At 44.9% G+C, this 18,433-nt stretch overlaps 1 protein-coding gene across 2 annotated transcripts in view; it reads left to right on the top strand.

The window, feature by feature from the left end:
• Nucleotides 1-13,789, top strand: part of LOC147898372 (putative UDP-arabinose 4-epimerase 2) — a 36,929-nt gene extending 23,140 nt beyond the window's left edge. For both annotated transcript variants that reach the window (XM_087378881.1, XM_087378882.1), the window contains 4 exons: nt 11,338-11,432; nt 12,115-12,244; nt 12,854-12,998; nt 13,247-13,789. In XM_087378881.1, the coding sequence (XP_087235007.1) occupies nt 11,338-11,432; nt 12,115-12,244; nt 12,854-12,998; nt 13,247-13,485 (609 nt within the window). In that variant the 3' untranslated portion in view covers nt 13,486-13,789. The remainder of the gene's footprint in view (nt 1-11,337; nt 11,433-12,114; nt 12,245-12,853; nt 12,999-13,246) is intronic.
• The last annotated feature ends 4,644 nt before the right edge of the window (nt 13,790-18,433 follow it).

The following is an 18,433-nucleotide window of genomic DNA, read 5'->3' as shown; positions in this document are numbered from 1 at the left end:
CAATTACATTTTGAACAGGGCTCCCACTAAGGCTTTAAAAACAAAAACTCCTTTTGAGGTCTGGAATGACAGGAAGCCTTCAGTGGATCACTTCCGAGTCTTTGGATGCCTTGCCTATGCACATGTGCCAGTTGAATTTAGGCACAAATTGTCAGATAAAGCCATCAAATGCATATTTGTTGGATACAGTGCAGAAAGCAAGGAGTATCGTCTCTACAATCCTGCTACACGCAAAATCATTGTAAGTAGAGATGTAATATTTTCTGAAAATTCAGCTCACACTCAGGCTGATTTTCAAATGCCTTCATCTTCAGAAGATGTCTTTCAAGGGTTGCTACCCATTGCTTTGGGTTCCCCTGCTGATTTTTCTGATCCAAATCAGAATTTACAGCAACCTTCAAATGCTTCAATTCCGCCACAGGATGTTTTGCCTCCTCAACAGGCAGTGGAACAAGTGGTGCAGCAAGAAATTGCAGACATACATGCAGCAAAAACAGTCCCAAACTGGCTGTTACAAACTCTCAGGGAGAGTAAACTTGATGCTCCGTTACCTGGCAGGACTCGCAGTGCAGCAAGGCACATGGAAGGTGCTAATTCAGTGGAATCAGCATATGCAGGTACTCTCCTTGATGAGGAGGAGCCTGCCACATTTGAAGAAGCAAAAGGTAATGTGCATTGGATGAATGCCATGCACGATGAGTTGCAGTCCATTGCAAAAAATCAGACTTGGGATGTTGTGGACTTGCCACAGAGGGTAAACATGCTATTGGCACACGATGGGTATTTAAAGTCAAACGGAAGCCAGATGGCTCCATTGACAGATATAAAGCCAGGCTGGTTGCTAAAGGCTATGCTCAGAAAAAGGGCATAGATTATGAGGAGACTTTTGCTCCTACATCCCGGATGACCACCATCCGATCAGTAATTGCAATGGCTGCACATTTTGAGTGGAATGTTCATCAGTTGGACATAAAAACAGCCTTCTTGAATGGGGACTTGCTGGAAGAGGTGTATGTCAAGCCACCTCCGGGCTTTGAAATTACAGCAAATGCACTTCAAGTATGCAAGCTTAATAAAGCTTTATATGGGCTGAAACAGGCCCCTCGTGCATGGTATGCCAAAATACATGCCTTTTTGACCAGCAAGGGGCTGCACAATAGTCCTACTGAGAGCACCCTCTACATCAAGATGGATGGGGGGGAAATCTTAGTCATCCTTCTTTATGTTGATGACTTACTGCTCACAGGGTCAATGAAGAAAAAATTGCAGATTTCAAAGCTGATTTGCAGACCAACTTTGACATGTCAGATTTGGGGCTGCTTCACTTTTATTTGGGGATCCAGTTCTCTCATGAGAGACGTGGCACTGTTATGTCTCAGTCCAAGTATGTTCAGAAACTCTTGGACAGATTTAACATGCAAGAGTGTAAGCCCATATCTACTCCTATGGAACCGGGGCTGAAACTCACAATGCATGATGTAGGAGAATCAGTTGATGCCACACTTTACAGTCAAGCTGTTGGATGCCTCATATATCTCTGCAATACTAGGCCTGATATTCAGTTTGCAGTATCTCAGGTGAGCAGGTACATGCACAGCCCCAAAACTATGCATTGGCAGGCAGTTAAGCGCATCTTCCGTTATTTGCAGGGCACCAAGTCTTTTGGCTTACTATTTCCCAGGGGGGGTGACTTGCAGATGCATGCCTACAGTGATTCAGATTGGGCTGGTGATTATGACACTAGGCAGTCCACTAGTGGCAATTGTTTCTTTTTGGGAAAATCTTGCATTTCATGGCTGAGCAAGAAACAATCTACAGTGGCTACCTCATCATGTGAAGCTGAGTACAGGGCAGCTTTCACAGCAACAGTTGAATGTGTCTGGCTGAGACGTTTATTTGCTGATCTTCATCTGTCTTTGGAGGGTCCTTCTCCAATTCTCACTGATAGTCAGAGTGCCATTGCAGTGGCAAAGAATCCAGTGTTTCATGCTCGCACGAAGCACATTGAGGTTCACTATCACTACGTCAGAGAGAAGTTGCATGCAGGAGAGATCAGTATGATCTTTGTGTCCACACATGACAACGTTGCAGATATTTTCACCAAAGCGCTACCACGTGAGAAGTTTGAGGCATTTCGCAGTGCCCTGAACTTATATCCGTTTGGTGATTGATCAGCCTTGTACATGACATTGGCACTGCAGGGGGGTGTTAGAATTATAGATATAATTCAGCAGTGACCAATGTAATATAATAAGCTAGTTAGGGGCACTTTTCCCTCTTTTAGAGGTTTTTCCCCCTAACTGCAGTTAGTTCACTAACTATGGTTAGTGACTACTAAGGTTTTGTCACTAGGACAAAACCTTATCCTTCTCACTTTGTGTTGTACTCTTTTCACTCTATTCTATTGCAACTACGTCTTCAGCTTCCAAGCTTCCTACTCTCTCACTCCCTCTTGCTCTCACTCACTCCCTCTCCTTCACCTTTCGGCAACGGTCGGTGGCGAACCCTTCGACGACGGTCGGTGGCGTACCTTTCAGCGACGGTTGGTGGCATACCTTTCAACAATGGTCGGTGGCGAACCCTTCTGCCACGGTCGGTGTTGTAGTGACTGTGGGAAAATAGAAAAAAGGGAAGCAAGGGGGGGTGGGGTGGGTGAAGTGTGGGTGGAGTAGAGTGCACTTGTGTTGAGTGCCGTGACAAGGGGGTCATCGTGTGAGAACATGAGCCCTTATAAACAATGCAAGAGTGGACCCTAGTCACCTAGTGCTGACCGTGTGTGCGTGCGGTGGGCTTGGCAGGGACTAGTGTGCGGTTGGTGCATCAGGTGAGATGCCTACGGTACTGACTCACCTAGACCTAAATGCGATGATTGTGATGAATGCGGTGGAGGCGGACGCCGTACTGCCGCATAGTGAGTAAGGAGCCATATTAGAGAACGTACCTCTAAGCCTAGATGCAACCGAAGGAGCAGGAGAGTTGGGAGAAGCTACACTCGTGAAAGGGGCTTTCGATGATGCCCTTGGGCTTGTGGGGTCTTGCATTACTCCTTCCAGATTTCTGTGTTGTCTGAACTAGATTGATTTTTTGGACGGGGTCCTACGAACGAGTGGAGGCTTGGGATCGAGCTACTGGATCCCCATCTAGGAGGGAGGGTGGGCTGAGCGTAGCTCGAGGCACTTTCCTCTGGCACTAGACCCTTTGGCAATATCCTTCCGGACCTCAGGTGCATGTGGGGTGCCTCTGGCCGGGGACACCTAAGTTGAACTGAGGTTCTGGAATTTTCTGTTAATTCCTTAGCTACCCAAGAGGTATAGCACCGGTCAGTGAGGTAGTACTACAGCACCGGTCGGTGGGCTAGCACTACAGCACTGAACGGCAGGCTGCGGGTATAGCAATGGCGGTGTAATATGGTTTTGGCAGCGGGCGGTGGCGTAACCTTTCCGCGATGATTGGCGGAATAAGGAAATAGAACCGGGTGGTGCGATGGATGTATGGCGACGATCGGTGGAGAAATAGGTACCATGTGGTCGGTGCGATCCGAAGGACGAACTATCCCCATTGGCGTAGGGATACAATATAACACCAGTCGGCGAGAAAATGACTCGACGGGATAGGAAATAGAACTGGGCGAGGGGATGGATGTATGGTGACGATCGGTGGAGAAATAGGTGCCACGTGGTTGGTGCAATCCGAAGGACGAACTATCCCCAGGGGCATAGAGATACGGTATAACACCGGTCGACGAAAAAATGACTTGGCGGGATAGTATAGCGACAATGGCGTAGTACGCGGACAACATTGGACGGCGGGATTTCACAACGATGGGCGGTGCGATGTAGTAACGCGATGGCGGAGGGGAACGATTATGGATACGGACGGAGGGGTAGGTTCACCACGCCAGCGACGGGATAGTAAAATAGCAACGATCGGCGGGGAACCACTACATCACCAGTTAATGACCTGTCAAATTGGTGCGGAAGTAACTCTGACAAGCATTAACTCCAAGTGGCGGGATAGACCGTGGTCAGGGGTTAGGTTGGCGGAGAAGCACTACGGCACTGGGTCAACTACGGTTGACCAGTGGGATCCGATTAACGCGTCGGTCGGCGGGGAATCTGGTCAGTGTGATATGCTACCACGCCGACTCGGCGGGATAGTCAAACACAGCTGCGCCGACTGAGATTGGGTGATTTCTGAAGATTTTGCAGTCTTTGTTTCTGTTTTTTTGTGATGGGGGGGTGCTACACTACCTAATCTACCTACTCAATGAAAAAAAACTTGAAAAAAAACACTTTTTGAAGTCAAAATGCAAAAACTCAGAAAAGGCAAGTTCTAGAACATGAAACTACTCCAAAACTTGACAAAAATCCTTAGTTTTGTTGTTTTTCGAGGTGATTAGACTACACACACACCTTAGCAATCAAGTTTACTACGTTCCTATCAACTTGAAATACCAAAAAGCAACTAAAACGAGCTTCCCAAGCTCAAAATTGACATTCCTACATGAAAAAACAGATTTCTGTTCTCTCTCTCTCTCTCTCTCTCTACCTCTCTTCTCTCCTACAACTCCACTAACAAGCTCCAAGTTAAGCTTGAAAACTTGTGCAATGGGACTATAACGAAGAAAGATAAGTGCAAATGCAAAAGCATACATTTTCTTCTGTGCAGCGGCGCCAAAAATGTAGTATGGGTCTTGGCGGTGACTCACGTGTCATGGGGTAGTTGAAGATATGCCAACGGAGCTCCGCTCCTAGCTACTCCTTGTGGGAGCAATGCATAGCATGAGCCGTCCGTAAGTGTCACTCAAGCGGCCTCCGGATTGTTGCAATGTGGTTTCATGCAAGAAGGGGAAGGGGAAGAGGGGAGGGGAGAGGAAGGAGGGAGAAGGGAGGACGAGGAAGGGAAGAAGGAGAAGGGAGTGAAAGGGGATAGAGTGACAACCACAAAGGCACTACAATGGAAACAAGAGAACACTCAAAACACTCTCTTGGAAGAGAAGAGGGAGCTTGTATTCAAACTTGTGCAAACAACAATGAAGACCAAAGTCAAACTTTTGGCCTTTTATACAAGTCACCTTTTGAAGGGAGGGCCAACCCTTTTTCTTTTTAGCACTCTCCCTCACTTTACAACCATGGGCTCTTGGGCTCGTAGGGCGCCAAGGCATATTGCTCTTCTTACCAACTCTCCCTACTAGCGGAAATAGTGCTTGTGTTAACCATATTAAAGCGCTTGGGATAAACCTAGTATTAGGAGGTGATCCTAACAGGTTCCCAAATAGCGCTTGTGTTAGCCTCGCCACTCCTAGGCTCGGGTGATTTGGGACTCAAACTCCCTGAGCATCCTTACACCTTCACCTATTTGGTGTCATGCATGGTGCATGAGACTCAAACCTGGAGTGGCGATACTCAGCTTCGTCGGGACACTCAACGGTAACCCTGAAGGGACATGGAAGCTAGCTAGGAACGGAATGGAAATATGGAAAGCATAATTAAAGGAAGAATGGAAAGGAAAGAAAGTACAAGTGCAAGGCAATAACCAAAATACTCACAATGTATTCATAGCTTGATGTTGACTGTTGTGATAGACAATAGACAAGTACAACACTATATAGTGTGACACTAGACTCTAGAGAGTCACAATGTCTATGGGATATCTCCCAATATGACACGTGGCACGTCTAGGACTCACTAGACTATAAAACACCACCTAGACCACCTAGAACACACATTTTTGACTCACTTCGGCTTCATATTCCAACAAACCCTATTCCGGGACGATATTTGGGGAACAGACTCCCTGAGTTGAATGTTGCTGGGAAGCCTTTTCTTTAGAATATTTGGGGATCAAACTCCATGAGTTTGAGTTGTACTCCTTTCATGGCTATTTTCGTTGGCGTCGCTATTTCTTGTGGATGTGGAGCTGAACAGTGCAAGGCGTATGCAGACTGAAGTGTGCATCTCCTTGTTCCAACACCTTCATGTTCTGGGCGGAGACAGCTGGAACGTACAACCTGTGCATGTTGTTTGGAATCTTTGGACTTTTGGGGGGGCTTGGGGTATTTGGGAATCAAACTGCTTGTGTTTGAGCTATACTCATTCCGTGTGCACATTGCTTGTAATCATTGGCCTTGGTGTATTTGGGTATCAAACTCCCTTGAGCTTGTTTTGTTAAAGTTGATCATTCTGTTTGGTCACCTTTACTCATTGATTACCCTGCATTTGGTGGTTGTACTTGTGGATGTTAACACCAATTATTTAGAGTATCTTACTTAAAGCTTGAAAAACGTAATCAGCCATACATCAGTTTAAGACTAAGAGTCTTTTGGCTTAGATTTAAACTCCTTGATGATTGCTATGCCTCCACGATATACTGCCCATTTTCCATCCTTCCTAGCAGCCTTGACCTTAGCTAATTCCGTTGCCTTATTTTTCAGTTGTGTGTGTGTGTGTGTATGCGTGTGTGTGTGTGTGTGTGTGAGAGAGAGAGAGAGAGAGAGAGTCAGGAGGGGGGGAGGGGGGCATCCATGTGCAAAAGGCCCAAGGCCTATTGAGACCAACAGATCATGAGAGTACACCCCTTGTGGGGGAACTAGAGGTGTCTATCACACATCTGATAGGCATTTGATGAAGGTAGGAAAAACATGAAAGAATGCTGTTCGTTATAGTTGTTCCACCTTATCATGTGTCATGTGTTATGACAAGCTTGAGCTCCTTGTGCTGGGCATGACGGGATTCTCATTGAAAATCTCATTTCTAACCTAGGGGGGTTTTTTCATGTTGACATCCTTTGTATCTTCATTCTTGCAAATTCCTTTTAATAGAGCTCCATGGTTTTACTCCCTTCTTTTTTTTTTTTGTGCAAAAAGTAGTGCTAGTTATATTACTTGAAAGCGAGGTACAAGAAGGCCTAAAGGCTAGCGGGCTGTAATCACAAAACGGATTCAGCCCGAGGAGTCAAAATGGACCCATCCTCTAAAACCTTCAGCAGAGGGGAAAGGCCCTTCGTCCCGTGGTGGTATGCTGTCTCTAACCAGCTCGACGCCTCTGCCAAGGAAATGCTGTAGAAGCCCGCAACCTCTGAAGTCCTCCATGGGCGAAGCCCTTGCGCGTAGGCCCACTCCAGCGGTGGTCTAATAATGACTAGGAGTCGGAAACGTTTGGCGCTGTGGTGCCAACGCAGACGAACATCACCCTCTTGCCACTGTTGCTGAAGAGGCTCCGCTGCTCTGCTACCAATCCAGTCCTGTACCTGCTCCTGGGACTGGTCTCGTATCGTCTCCCAAACATTTTCATTCGTCTCCCTTCACTGGAGATAGTGAAGGAATAGCTAGGACCATCGTGTGGGGCAAGGATGGACACCTTACCCTCCGCCCCCTTGCGGAGGAAGAAGATGCTGATGTCTAGGCATGCGGGAAAGGAGCCAATACCCGCTGCATCCAAGTAATCCCAAGGACCTGCTCGGTAAAACTCCAATGGAAGAGCTCTAGGAGCAGCCCTTGGGCATGGGGACGAAGATGAGGAGTCTGAACCGAAGTGAGGGGTGCTAGCTACTTGCGGGGAAGGGCCTCTCCCCTCCGCCGGGCCCGGAGGGATAGGCGAGGGTGAGGTCTGTGCCGGCTTCGGGGCTGCAAGTGGCGCAGGTGGAGGGGGGGGATCCTTCTGGATCATGCTGGAGGAAGAGAGTGGAGCGGAAACCACTGGTGCGGAGGGGGATCCTGGAGGGGGTGGGGGTCGGAGAATCGAGGAGGAGGGGGGAGGGGGGGGAGGGCGGGGTGAAGGATGAGGGGGAGGCTGGCTGACCTTCTCCTTTCCCTTCTCCTTCCCCTTACCGGGCTGCTGATGAGTAGGGACCATCGGAGGGGGCTCTAGCTGTAGATGGGCAGGTTTTTTGGGGCCTGCTTTGTTTCCCTTCCGTTTTCGTTTGACCTCCGTTCAGCCTTCCCCTTCGGGAGGGATGTCGCTGGCTGGTGTGGAGTATCCTGAGTTGCCTGAACGGGGGTCCTCTGAGGTTCTGTACCCGTGAAGCGAGGACATGAGCGAGCTTGGTGCCCGAAGCCATGGCATCTCAGACACTGGTTTGGGCGACCAGTGACCAGAATGCACTGCGTCACCACACCTGTGTCTGTCTCTATCTCAAACTCCGAGGGGATGCTCTGTGGATCAAGGACTGCCACTTTGACACGTGGCACCCCTTGGGCTGCCGCCGCATCAACGTAGGTGTCCTACATAGGCCAACCAAAGTGCGCCCCCAGGTCCTTGATGATCGGGCGAAGCTCTGTTGCGAGACCTAGGAAGATAAGGGTACTGGATGGCGAGGAATGCGAAAGCGGGCATCGAAGTCCGCTACACTGAAACCCCTGTACCATGGGACCATGAGGCTGATCTTCCCACCCACAGAAGTAGGGGATCGCCTGACCATGTCGCTCGTAGCCTGTGCTGAGGAGAGCTTAAGCCAGAAGATGCCACGTCCCATGAGTGCAACCTCCTCAATGTGACTGTCCTCGAGGTAGAGGGTGGACTGCAACCAGTCCCTGATGTCTACTCGTGAAGGGGAGTAGCCAATGACTCTCCCATAAACTGATGTCTGGGAGAAATCCGTGGCGGCCTGCTTCACCAAGGAGACCTGGTGCTCTGTCAATGTAACGCGATAGGCTGATGGAGGGGGGGGGGGTATGTCTGGGCCACCGGTTCCGGGCACGTAGCCGCCATATCGCTTGACTAACTGCGAACTCCCGAGGCGGGGGAAGGGAAAGGAAACGGAAGGGGAGAGGTATGGGGAAACGGGGGGGAAGAAGGTGGGGACTAAAGGGGTGGCGGGGGAAGAGGAGGAGAAAGAGAGGGGGGTGAGGTGAGTGGAGCGGAGCGAGGCGGGGTGAGGTGAGGTGAGTGGAGCGGAGCGGAGCGAGGCAGGATGAGGTGAGTGGAGCATGGCGGGGTGAGGTGAGTGGAGAGGGGGTGAGGTGAGCGGAGCGGGCGGAGTGGAGCGGAGCGGGTCGAGGTGGGGTGAGGTGAGGTGAGCGGAGCGGAGCGAGGCGGGGTGAGGTGAGTGGAGCGTGGCGGGGGGGGGGAGAGGAGGAGCGACGGGCAGAGGATGAGGAGAGGGGGGCGGCTGGCTGCGCGGCAGCAGCTGACGGAGGGAGGGGGAGGGCTGCGCAGCATGCGAGGGGGGGGTAGACGGGGAACGGTTTTACTCCCTTCACCATCTCCATCTCTCACATTTGGTATCAGATTGCCTGTGACCCTGCTTGACACTCCCCACTCCATTCCAATCCTAGGAGTGGAGTTTTGTCGCAGGAAATCTCCACCTGCAGCTTGAATCAGGCCGTTTTCTTACAGCCACCACCCTCATCCATCTGCTCGAAGCTGTGTGTCTGCTCAGGTGTACTCCAGGATCTGTTTTGCACCTTGTGATCAGTTCTGGTGCAGATTTCGAGATGTTCCTGCTGTTTTTAAGGCAGATTATGCTTGTTTCAGTGCTGAAGATTCCTTCACAGGCTGCTGTATCTACCTATTACCAGTTATGATGCCAGGTGTGATGCCAACCATGAGGTTGCCTCACTTAGTGTGAGTGATGCTTCAGTGCTTTGAAAGTGGGGTTTCTAGGCACGTTACTTCCAGAAAAAGTTTGTTTGCTGATTCACAGCCTGCTCCAGTTGGCAGGAGAACGTCTTATACCAACAATTCTCATACCTTGTCAAGGGAGTTGGAAGGATTTTGCTATTGGGGTCCTGGTATCTTCTCCGCTCTCTGCTTAGTGGGGAGTCCACACTAAAGCTGGCACCGAATACATATGGTGGGGGGAAAGCGTTCTCCATGAGATGTCTAGTGGGTGTAAGTGCCTCGCAAGATGGCTCTCAAAACAAAACAAAAGCTGTCATTAGTTGATGGGATTGCTTTATGCCTTTCATATGTCCTTTATGTGCCAGGGATTAAGAAGAATTTGCTATCAGTATCATCTTTTCAGAAAAGAGGCTTTGCCATCATTTTTGAAGATGATAAATGCATTGTCAAGGATAGAGAAGAGGGCTATCAAATAGTTTTTAAATCAAGGTGTGTTTCAGCTGGATAAACATGAAAGCAGCATGTCAAATGCATGTGTGGCAATGGTTACTTCAGACATGGGAAGGTACAGCATATGCCTTCTTTGGAGACTCCTCCAAAGAAGGTTACTTCAGAAATGAAAAATTGCAGAATTCGGTGAACGAATGGCCAACCAAGGCCTTGAAGACTGTGACTCCCTTTGAGACTTGGTATAACAGAAAACCCAAGGTGGACTACCTCAGGGTGTTTAGCTGCACACCTATGCACATATGAAAGCAAGCTGCATGATATGGCAGGAATCTGGTGGTTGGATAGCCCACTACACAGCCTATTAGCACTTACCCTTGGGTTACCTTAGGCAGTGAGTTAGAACCTTGTGAATTGGGACCATGCAGGTTCTTGGAGACCTTGGGCATTTTTAGCAAGACTTGGCCTATATGCACCTTCTACATTCTCACGAATCAAGAATCTGCTCACTACACTGGCTTGCACCTACTCTTGGCCTATCTTAGGCAAGTTCGTGAAGCAGGCTGCAAACATTCAGTCTTTTCCCTTTGTCATTACAATCATGATAGTTGATAATTGTATCTAAATGGATCTTTTCTTGGAAAAAAACAAAACTCTACTTCTAGTCAAACATAGAATATGACCTCTAGAGCATTGCACCCCCCAAGAGGAAGCTATACCCCTGCAATCTGGTGGTGAGATGTTGAAAGCAATGATCTTTGCCTTGGCCATCTGTGTGGAAAGGTAACTGCCAGCACTGAGAGATCGCAGTGCATCAAAGTGGGCATGGCATTCGGATGAGCTGTTAGAGGCACAAAGTGGGCAAGTAAAGATAAGATTCAATTGTATGGCTTGGCCTCATGAAGTATGAACTGGCCAACATTGAAACTTGATAGTGCACCATGTCGAGGGATGATCAGGCAGCGAGTGGCTTCGACATCAGATGACAAATTTTGGTACGGAACGGTCCGAGTGAGTGCAATTCTTATGACAGTCCTTGGCATTCTGATAGGGAAAATAGCAACATTGACGCAAAGGGAATATGCCTAATGAAGTGGGACTGAGGCACGCATAAGGTCACTTCTAGCATGAAATCTCATCTGATCTGCAACCGATATTCAAGGGAAGGAGTGTTTATGGAATATTATTTGTATTGTTTGGATACTTCTCTGTTAAAAGAGGAAGGATCAGTTCTCTCCTATAGAAACAAATCATTTGATCTTAGACGACAAGCTACTTCCTTTCAGTTACATAACAGTAGAGAAAATTGCTAATCTGTGCTTTTTCTCAGGTTCCAATCAATCCATATGGAAAAGCAAAGAAGATGGCTGAAGAAATTATCCATGACCATGCAAGAAAGTCAGATATGGGTGCAGTCATCCTCCGGTTGGTTTCCTTTCCACAAAGCAGGGTATTGTTTATTTTACCAGTTGTTCTTTACTAGTTGATCAGATCTAACATGACTGCAGCTTGCTATATGTAGTATGAGGTTTTTTTTTGGATGATAGCTTGGCATCCACAATTTTGTTTGGGTGGAAAAGTGTCATTTTAACTCTTTTGCATCCATGTGAAGTATCTGGTTTTGGTAAGGAAAGAATGAAGTAGGTTAATATTAAGGCTTTATTTGCAAGGAGAATCTACCCTTGTAAACATATGGAGGGGCAGTCCTTCAAGTTATTGAAAAAAGGGCTTAATTAAAAATGGGAAATTTATTCGCAAAATGACTGAACCAGAAATCTACGCAGGGGGTCTATGAAGTAGAGGCCATATTAACTAAAGTTTTATTTTTGCATGACATGGGGACATTAACTAAGCCTTCTATTTTCTGATCTCGTTTTCTGTTTCATGTTATCTTCTAACAAGCCTACCAACAAACCTTTCTCTGTCCTTGCTCATCCCCCCCCTCCTCCGCAAACCACCACTCCCCCCTCAGTTTCCTCCCTTTCCACTTTTTTCTCAGTTGTGTTCTACCTTACCTTCCTTTTGTACTTATCCTCATTCTAGCCTTAGAAAGGTATACATGTTGTCTATGGTACTACTGCTTTGAAACTCTCATCTTTCTTTACAGATACTTCAATGTGATTGGATCAGATCCAAAGGGGAGACTGGGTGAAGCACCGAGACCAGAGTTACGAAAATATGGGCGGATATCTGGTGCTTGTTTTGATGCAGTCATGGGAGTCATTCCAGGCCTGCAGGTTGATTTTGAGACCTAAAAATGTGAATCTCTTGTAGCTCAGTATCACATGAGCATCGTTCCAGATGGAAGAAAACATACTCTACAATTAAAGGAAAATGGATGTCAGTTCGACTTATGAGACTCCCAAAATCATTCCAGTCAAATCATGCAATCAAGTTGTGTTCTTGCAAACTCTAGGAAATGTGTTTCCTGATAAGTAAACATAGTATATTTGTGAAAATTTGACTATGTACATCAATGAAAATGATGCCCAACACTACACACCATGTGAACCAGAAATTCAATAATAAATGAATGAAGTGAAACAGGAGAGCAAAGTCACCTAAAAACGATTCTCTCTTCTGGTTGGCATTGAAGTTAAAGAGACCAGTAGGTTCTTCTACAGACTCTTTAATGTAAGAAACAAAGGATCAACTGCAAATACGGGAAGCAATATTTGTTTTGGTCTGCTTTTAATGTAATACATCATAGAAATTACAAGGGAGAAGTTGAAATATAAAAACAGAAGAAGCAATCATTGTACTTAGCAAGTGATGTTTATAGCAAGAAATGTTTTCCCAGTTTCTTGTTGTTGGCCTTTGTAACATATCAAACATGCATTTGGCAGATCAGAGGAACAGACTATGCAACCAAAGATGGTACATGTGTTAGGGATTACATCCATGTAACAGACTTGGTTGATGCTCATGTGAAGGCCTTAAGCCATTGTTCACCTGGAAAAGTGAGCATTTACAATGTAGGAACTGGAAAAGGTATGTATTTGATCAGTGAGTGCCCATCTTAAGGAGCAACTCATTTCTCCTTATCATTAGCAAGATCAATCCCTTTTATATAAATTTAACAAGTGAAGCTGCTTGAGCATTTTATTGGTTTTTAGAGAACCTCATCCCAGATCAGTCATGGTCACACATCCAGATGTGTGTAGAAATATTTTGATCGTTGTTAATAGGCTATTTTTCACCACACTTGGCGAAGTAAAGAACCTGTTGTGTGCTTGCAGGGGTCTCAGTGAAAGAATTTGTGGAGGCTTGTCATGCAGCGACTGGAACTAACATCAGAGTTTCATATCTGGGACGGAGGGAGGGCGATTATGCAGAAGTCTGGAGTGATGTTTCAAAAATAAATCGAGAGCTCAAGTGGGCAGCCCAACATACAGATCTCACAGCAAGCTTGGCGGATGCCTGGAGATGGCGAAAAGATCATCCAAATGGTTATGATTCACACCCCACAGCGTCCTGATGTGCTGACTCTTTCAAATCAGAAATAATAGTAGTTCTCAGTCAATTTTTTCTGGCACTTTTTCCTTGTGCCTGTATGCAGATAGTTGCTTGTATATACTATTGCATCTTTGCTTTGTGTATACAATTGCATCTCAGACGGTCATTTTTTGAAATTAGCTCTGCAGGATTTTTCTACTACCATTTCACATTTAAAATTGCTCCTAGACTGATCTTTAGAAAACGAATGATACACTAAATGCTAATGAAGGAGCTTCACATTGCTACTATCTTATGTTTAATCTTTCTTCAGAATTTTTTTTCTGAATTGAAGCCAAAATAATGAAACAGGAGCTCTCTATATTGTTATGCAGTTAGATGCATGTATGCAATTGCATTTCAAATGGTCCATTTTTTGAAGTTGGCGCCGCAAAATTTATGTACTGCCATTTCACATTCACAAGAGTAGACCGCTCCTTATACAAAATGCTATACTACATGCTGTTTATTTGAAGGGCTTTGTTATTGTGTCCTGATATTATAGAACCTGGAGAGAGACAGTTTTAGGAACCAAACATTGGATCTAGTTTATTGTTATGAATTGCATGATCACAGGGTTGGAATGTTAAATGACCTTTTCGGTTGTTGACTCTTGTTATCAATTACATCCAACTCTTCTGACCTGTAATGGTACACATTTACATTTCAGAGTTCTTCAGGGGATGTTTGATGATGATCTGAAGCTAAGAGAGTGAAACAGAAGCTTATTACCTTGGGCCAGAATGAATAAAGGACTTGGCTTAACCTACAAATGGACCCTTAGTATAAAAGATGCTCAACTTGAGTCACTGCTTGCTTTACCAGGTTTAATATAAATTTAATTTCCTCATTGGATGGAATTCAAAGTTTTCATCATGTTGCATAATGACCATATTCGTGCTTTGTTGAGCAGGTTAAGACAGCGACAAATTGAAGGTATTGCTGAAGTTCTAGAATTAAAGAAATTCGGAATGAATTGGCACTTTTTAAATTGAAGGTATTTTTAGAATTAAAGAAATACGGAATGAATCGGCACATTTTGACATCAAGGTAAAATAAGATGATTGTGGTATGGATATCCTGAATGAACTTAACTATACAGTTTTATGTTAGCATCTTGGCAGGCACAAGCATAGGCAGAGAAAGAGAAATTTATACCAGAGGTTATGTGGAAGAATGCAAATATCAAGGAAGTCGCCTATGCGGGCAGAAGCACATGCACAGGTAGAGGAAGGAATTCACTTGTGGGGAGAGGCAGAGAAAGAGAAATTTAGAACAGAGGTTATGTGGGGGACGAGGTCCAAGACACACAGGGTCCAATTGGAAGATTACAAAAAAGCAAGTGATACAAAACAATAAAAGATTTATAAATCCCCTATTTGAATAACAAAAAAATATCATTTATTTGAAAGTCCATATGTTACCTCAATGCTAAAAGGTTAAATATGCATATAACTTTAAAGCCACTACCACTAATTTCACATCACCCATAAGAGAGTTGGTATGTTTCATTGCCAAGTCATCGTTAGTATTAAAGACAAACCTTATTGTAGTCAATCTCTTTCGACCATAGTAATTGAAATCATGAATGCAACCTTTCATACAATTGGGGTGTTTCGACTCCTTGAATGGATTAGTCTAGATTCCATGCATGTGTAAATGCTTAGCTTTTTTAACTCTATTTACTCTTGGAACAAAATCCATGTTTCTTTGTTATTGCAAAAACATCCCTCCCCAATGAATTCACCCTACATTCCACTAATCCAACCAATGCAACAAATTGACTACAAATTCATATTTTGGTGTATGAAATTTTACTAGTAGGCCATGCTGTCTCAACGTTACTAGTGCAAAAATGCATGATAATCATCTAAATTACTTTTGGCCATTTGTTTTGATAAGTAAAATGACTTTGTTTGGACTTGTAAATCAAAAGATACAGGGATGTGTAAATGTCATCTTTTGGACCAAAATAGGGACCGTCGAAAAAAATTCACAAAATTCATATTCTAATGCACAAAAAAATTTTAAATGGTACAAAAAGGAATGATATTCATCTAAATCGTGCCTTGTCATTTGATTTGATATGTAATATTATGCCATTTGTATTTGACAATTAAAAGATGCAAAGATGTTAAAAACTCATCTTTTGGGCCAAAACAACCAAATTTTGATAACTTGCGAAGATACACGGATGTGAAAATATCATCTTTTGGACCAAAACAGGGACTGCGATGCAAAGATGTTAAAAACTCATCTTTGGGGCCAAAACAATCAAATTTTGACAACTTGAGAAGATACAGGGATGTGAAAATGCCATCTTTTCGCAAAATCATCTTTTGCGAAACGATGGCATTTTCACATCCCTGTATCTTCTCAAGTTGTCAAAATTTTATTGTTTTGGCCCAAAAGATGAGTTTTAAGATTGAAAATGTAAACCCGTTATTAGCTGGAAAAGAAATCATGACTAGAGGCTAGAGGCTAAGCATGGCGACGCTCGAGGGCCATAGAGGAAAGGAGAACGTGAGAGCGAAACGTTATCATGAGAGGGGAAAAGGAATTAGAAGGGGAGGGAATGAAGAGGGAGACTATGACACAAGGGGAAAGGGAGATGGGGAAGAGAAGTGTATACATGATGGGAGGAGGAATGTAAAGATAGAGACATCAAGGGAAGAGGACCATGCTTTATTTTGAAAGGAAGGGAAGGGAGAAATCAAAGCACTAGCTAGGTGGCTTTACAAGAATAAGCGTGTCTCATCAAGGAATAGCCCCCTCCTTTTATAGCCAAGAGAGAGGGTCTCTCCTAATAAATGCATCCTCCCACATGCATGGTGTGTGTGGAAGAGTCTCCCATGTGGGCTAGGCGGTTACGCACTCTCAATTGTGTGCGATAACACTTGGTCATATTTTTTCACATATATCAACTCCCATATCCCAAGTCTATGATACTTTCTTGGTCTCTTCCCAATTTTATAATACGTTCAAACATCTAGGAGGACAAGTGGAGGGTTGGCACAAGGAATCTTGCCACCTCATCCTACTTTCCCCATTATTTAACTTGCATCCTTGGACTATCTATACCTCCCCCACATGGGCCTATCCTATATGAAGGGAATAATCCAATATAATATCCATCTCCACCTATTTTATATTACTTCTCCCATGGACTTTGAGCCATATCTCACTAAATATAGGCATGGGACCGCCTAGGTGGAGGAGTGGCACATGGGGAAGCCATGCCACCTTAACATTTTATAATATTACTACCATGGATTATGTACAACACATCTTATGGGTCCTCTTACGTGGAAGGGTGGCACATGGTCATGCCCTGCCACCTCAACTCTGGGCCCTATGTCCCTATGTATACCATATTTTATTATACTATTGCCACACATACAAGCACACACACATATTTATGCCATTTTCATTGGTTAACTTTAATTATAACACTTCCTCCCCCTCCCGGCAGGAAATGCATAGCATTTCGTGCTTGGGAAAAAAAACACAACAAGGAAAAGCTTGAGATCCCTTTTGTTGAATACCTTTCTTTCATGTGGTTTTTGAAAATGATCTTGGAACTCAATAGATCCAAGAATCTGTGTTCATTTACCGTTATACTTTCCTCGATCAAAAACAATCTGTGATGTCACTGCCATCTCCTCACGCCTTGGATCAAATACAAACCGGTTACTACTTAAAAGGGCCACAAAACCCGGATGCTGTATCAAAGCACACAGGAGCGGATCACTTTCCCCAATTTGGGATGAAAGGAACTCCAAAACATACTTCCCCCCATATGGAGGGAAATCTATTATTTGATGAAAAACACCATCCCACATTGACTCTTGCAAGAATGGTTTGGAGCTCCTTTCCAAATCAATCATGGGATCATACCTTGTGAAATCATCAAGAGATAACATCAAGACCTTTTCAACATGCATCACATCCATCAACTTCTTGGCCTCAACTTCATCCTTACTGCTCAACACTTCATCTAACACCATGACTTTCTCATCAATAAGCTCAGCCCATAGTTGGTTGCATTGTTCTTCAATATCCATCAAAGCATCTTCTGAGCACATTTCAAACATCTCTACCATGCTATCACCACATATAATCACATCAGGTTCCAAGAGACTCACAACATCAAGGGGAGAAGAAATGGTGAGGATTTCACCATTGTCGGCCCCTACTGTCAAGACTTCGAGCTCATTGATGCTTTCATCATCGAACAATCCATCAAGAAAAATCCAGAGGAGGAGAAAGAGAACCTAAAGAAAAATCCAAAGGAGAAGAAAGAGAATCTTAAGGATTCAATGCAATCTGGTAGGGTATATGAAGTCCATATGGTTCATTATCATTAGCGGATTCACTACAGCTTTCAGAGGGAATTGATTCACTATCATTGCCACATTCAATCTCATCATTATCTGACTCCCTAGTAACTGATCTAGAAGTCTCCATGAGATGCACTTGAGGAATATTTGGACACTCTGAGTGGTAGTGCCTCTTTCGATTACAACCGTGACAAACCAACTGGGACTTATCATGTGGAGCAGGAGTAGCCTTACTTTTTAATTCCATCAATTCAATGCGGAGCTCATCAATAATCTTCACAATATGAGGAGTTGGAGGTACACCAATAGGGGTAGGGGATACATATTGCAAAGGAGGGGGAGAAGATGGGGGATGAAGAGGTTTTGCTAAGATGGATCCACCATGAGACACCTTGACTGTCGTTGCAAAAGGGAAAGGAGGAATGATGACTAAATCACTAGACGTTCTATCAAACTTCACTGCAATTGCCTTTGCATGCTCCATGGTCTTCGGGTCCTCCCACTTCAACTTGAGATGAAACTCATCAGCTGAACCAGACACCATATGGCTCAACACATACTGAGTCATTCCGGCAACAAACCCCTCATTAT

The sequence above is a fragment of the Dipteris shenzhenensis genome, chromosome 9, assembly GCF_047967505.1.
Source record: "Dipteris shenzhenensis isolate YYH24624 ecotype China chromosome 9, Dip_SZ_1.0, whole genome shotgun sequence".
Lineage (NCBI taxonomy): Eukaryota > Viridiplantae > Streptophyta > Polypodiopsida > Gleicheniales > Dipteridaceae > Dipteris > Dipteris shenzhenensis.
The sequence above is the reverse complement of the archived record's forward strand: the minus strand, read 5'-3'. Positions and strand labels throughout refer to the sequence as shown.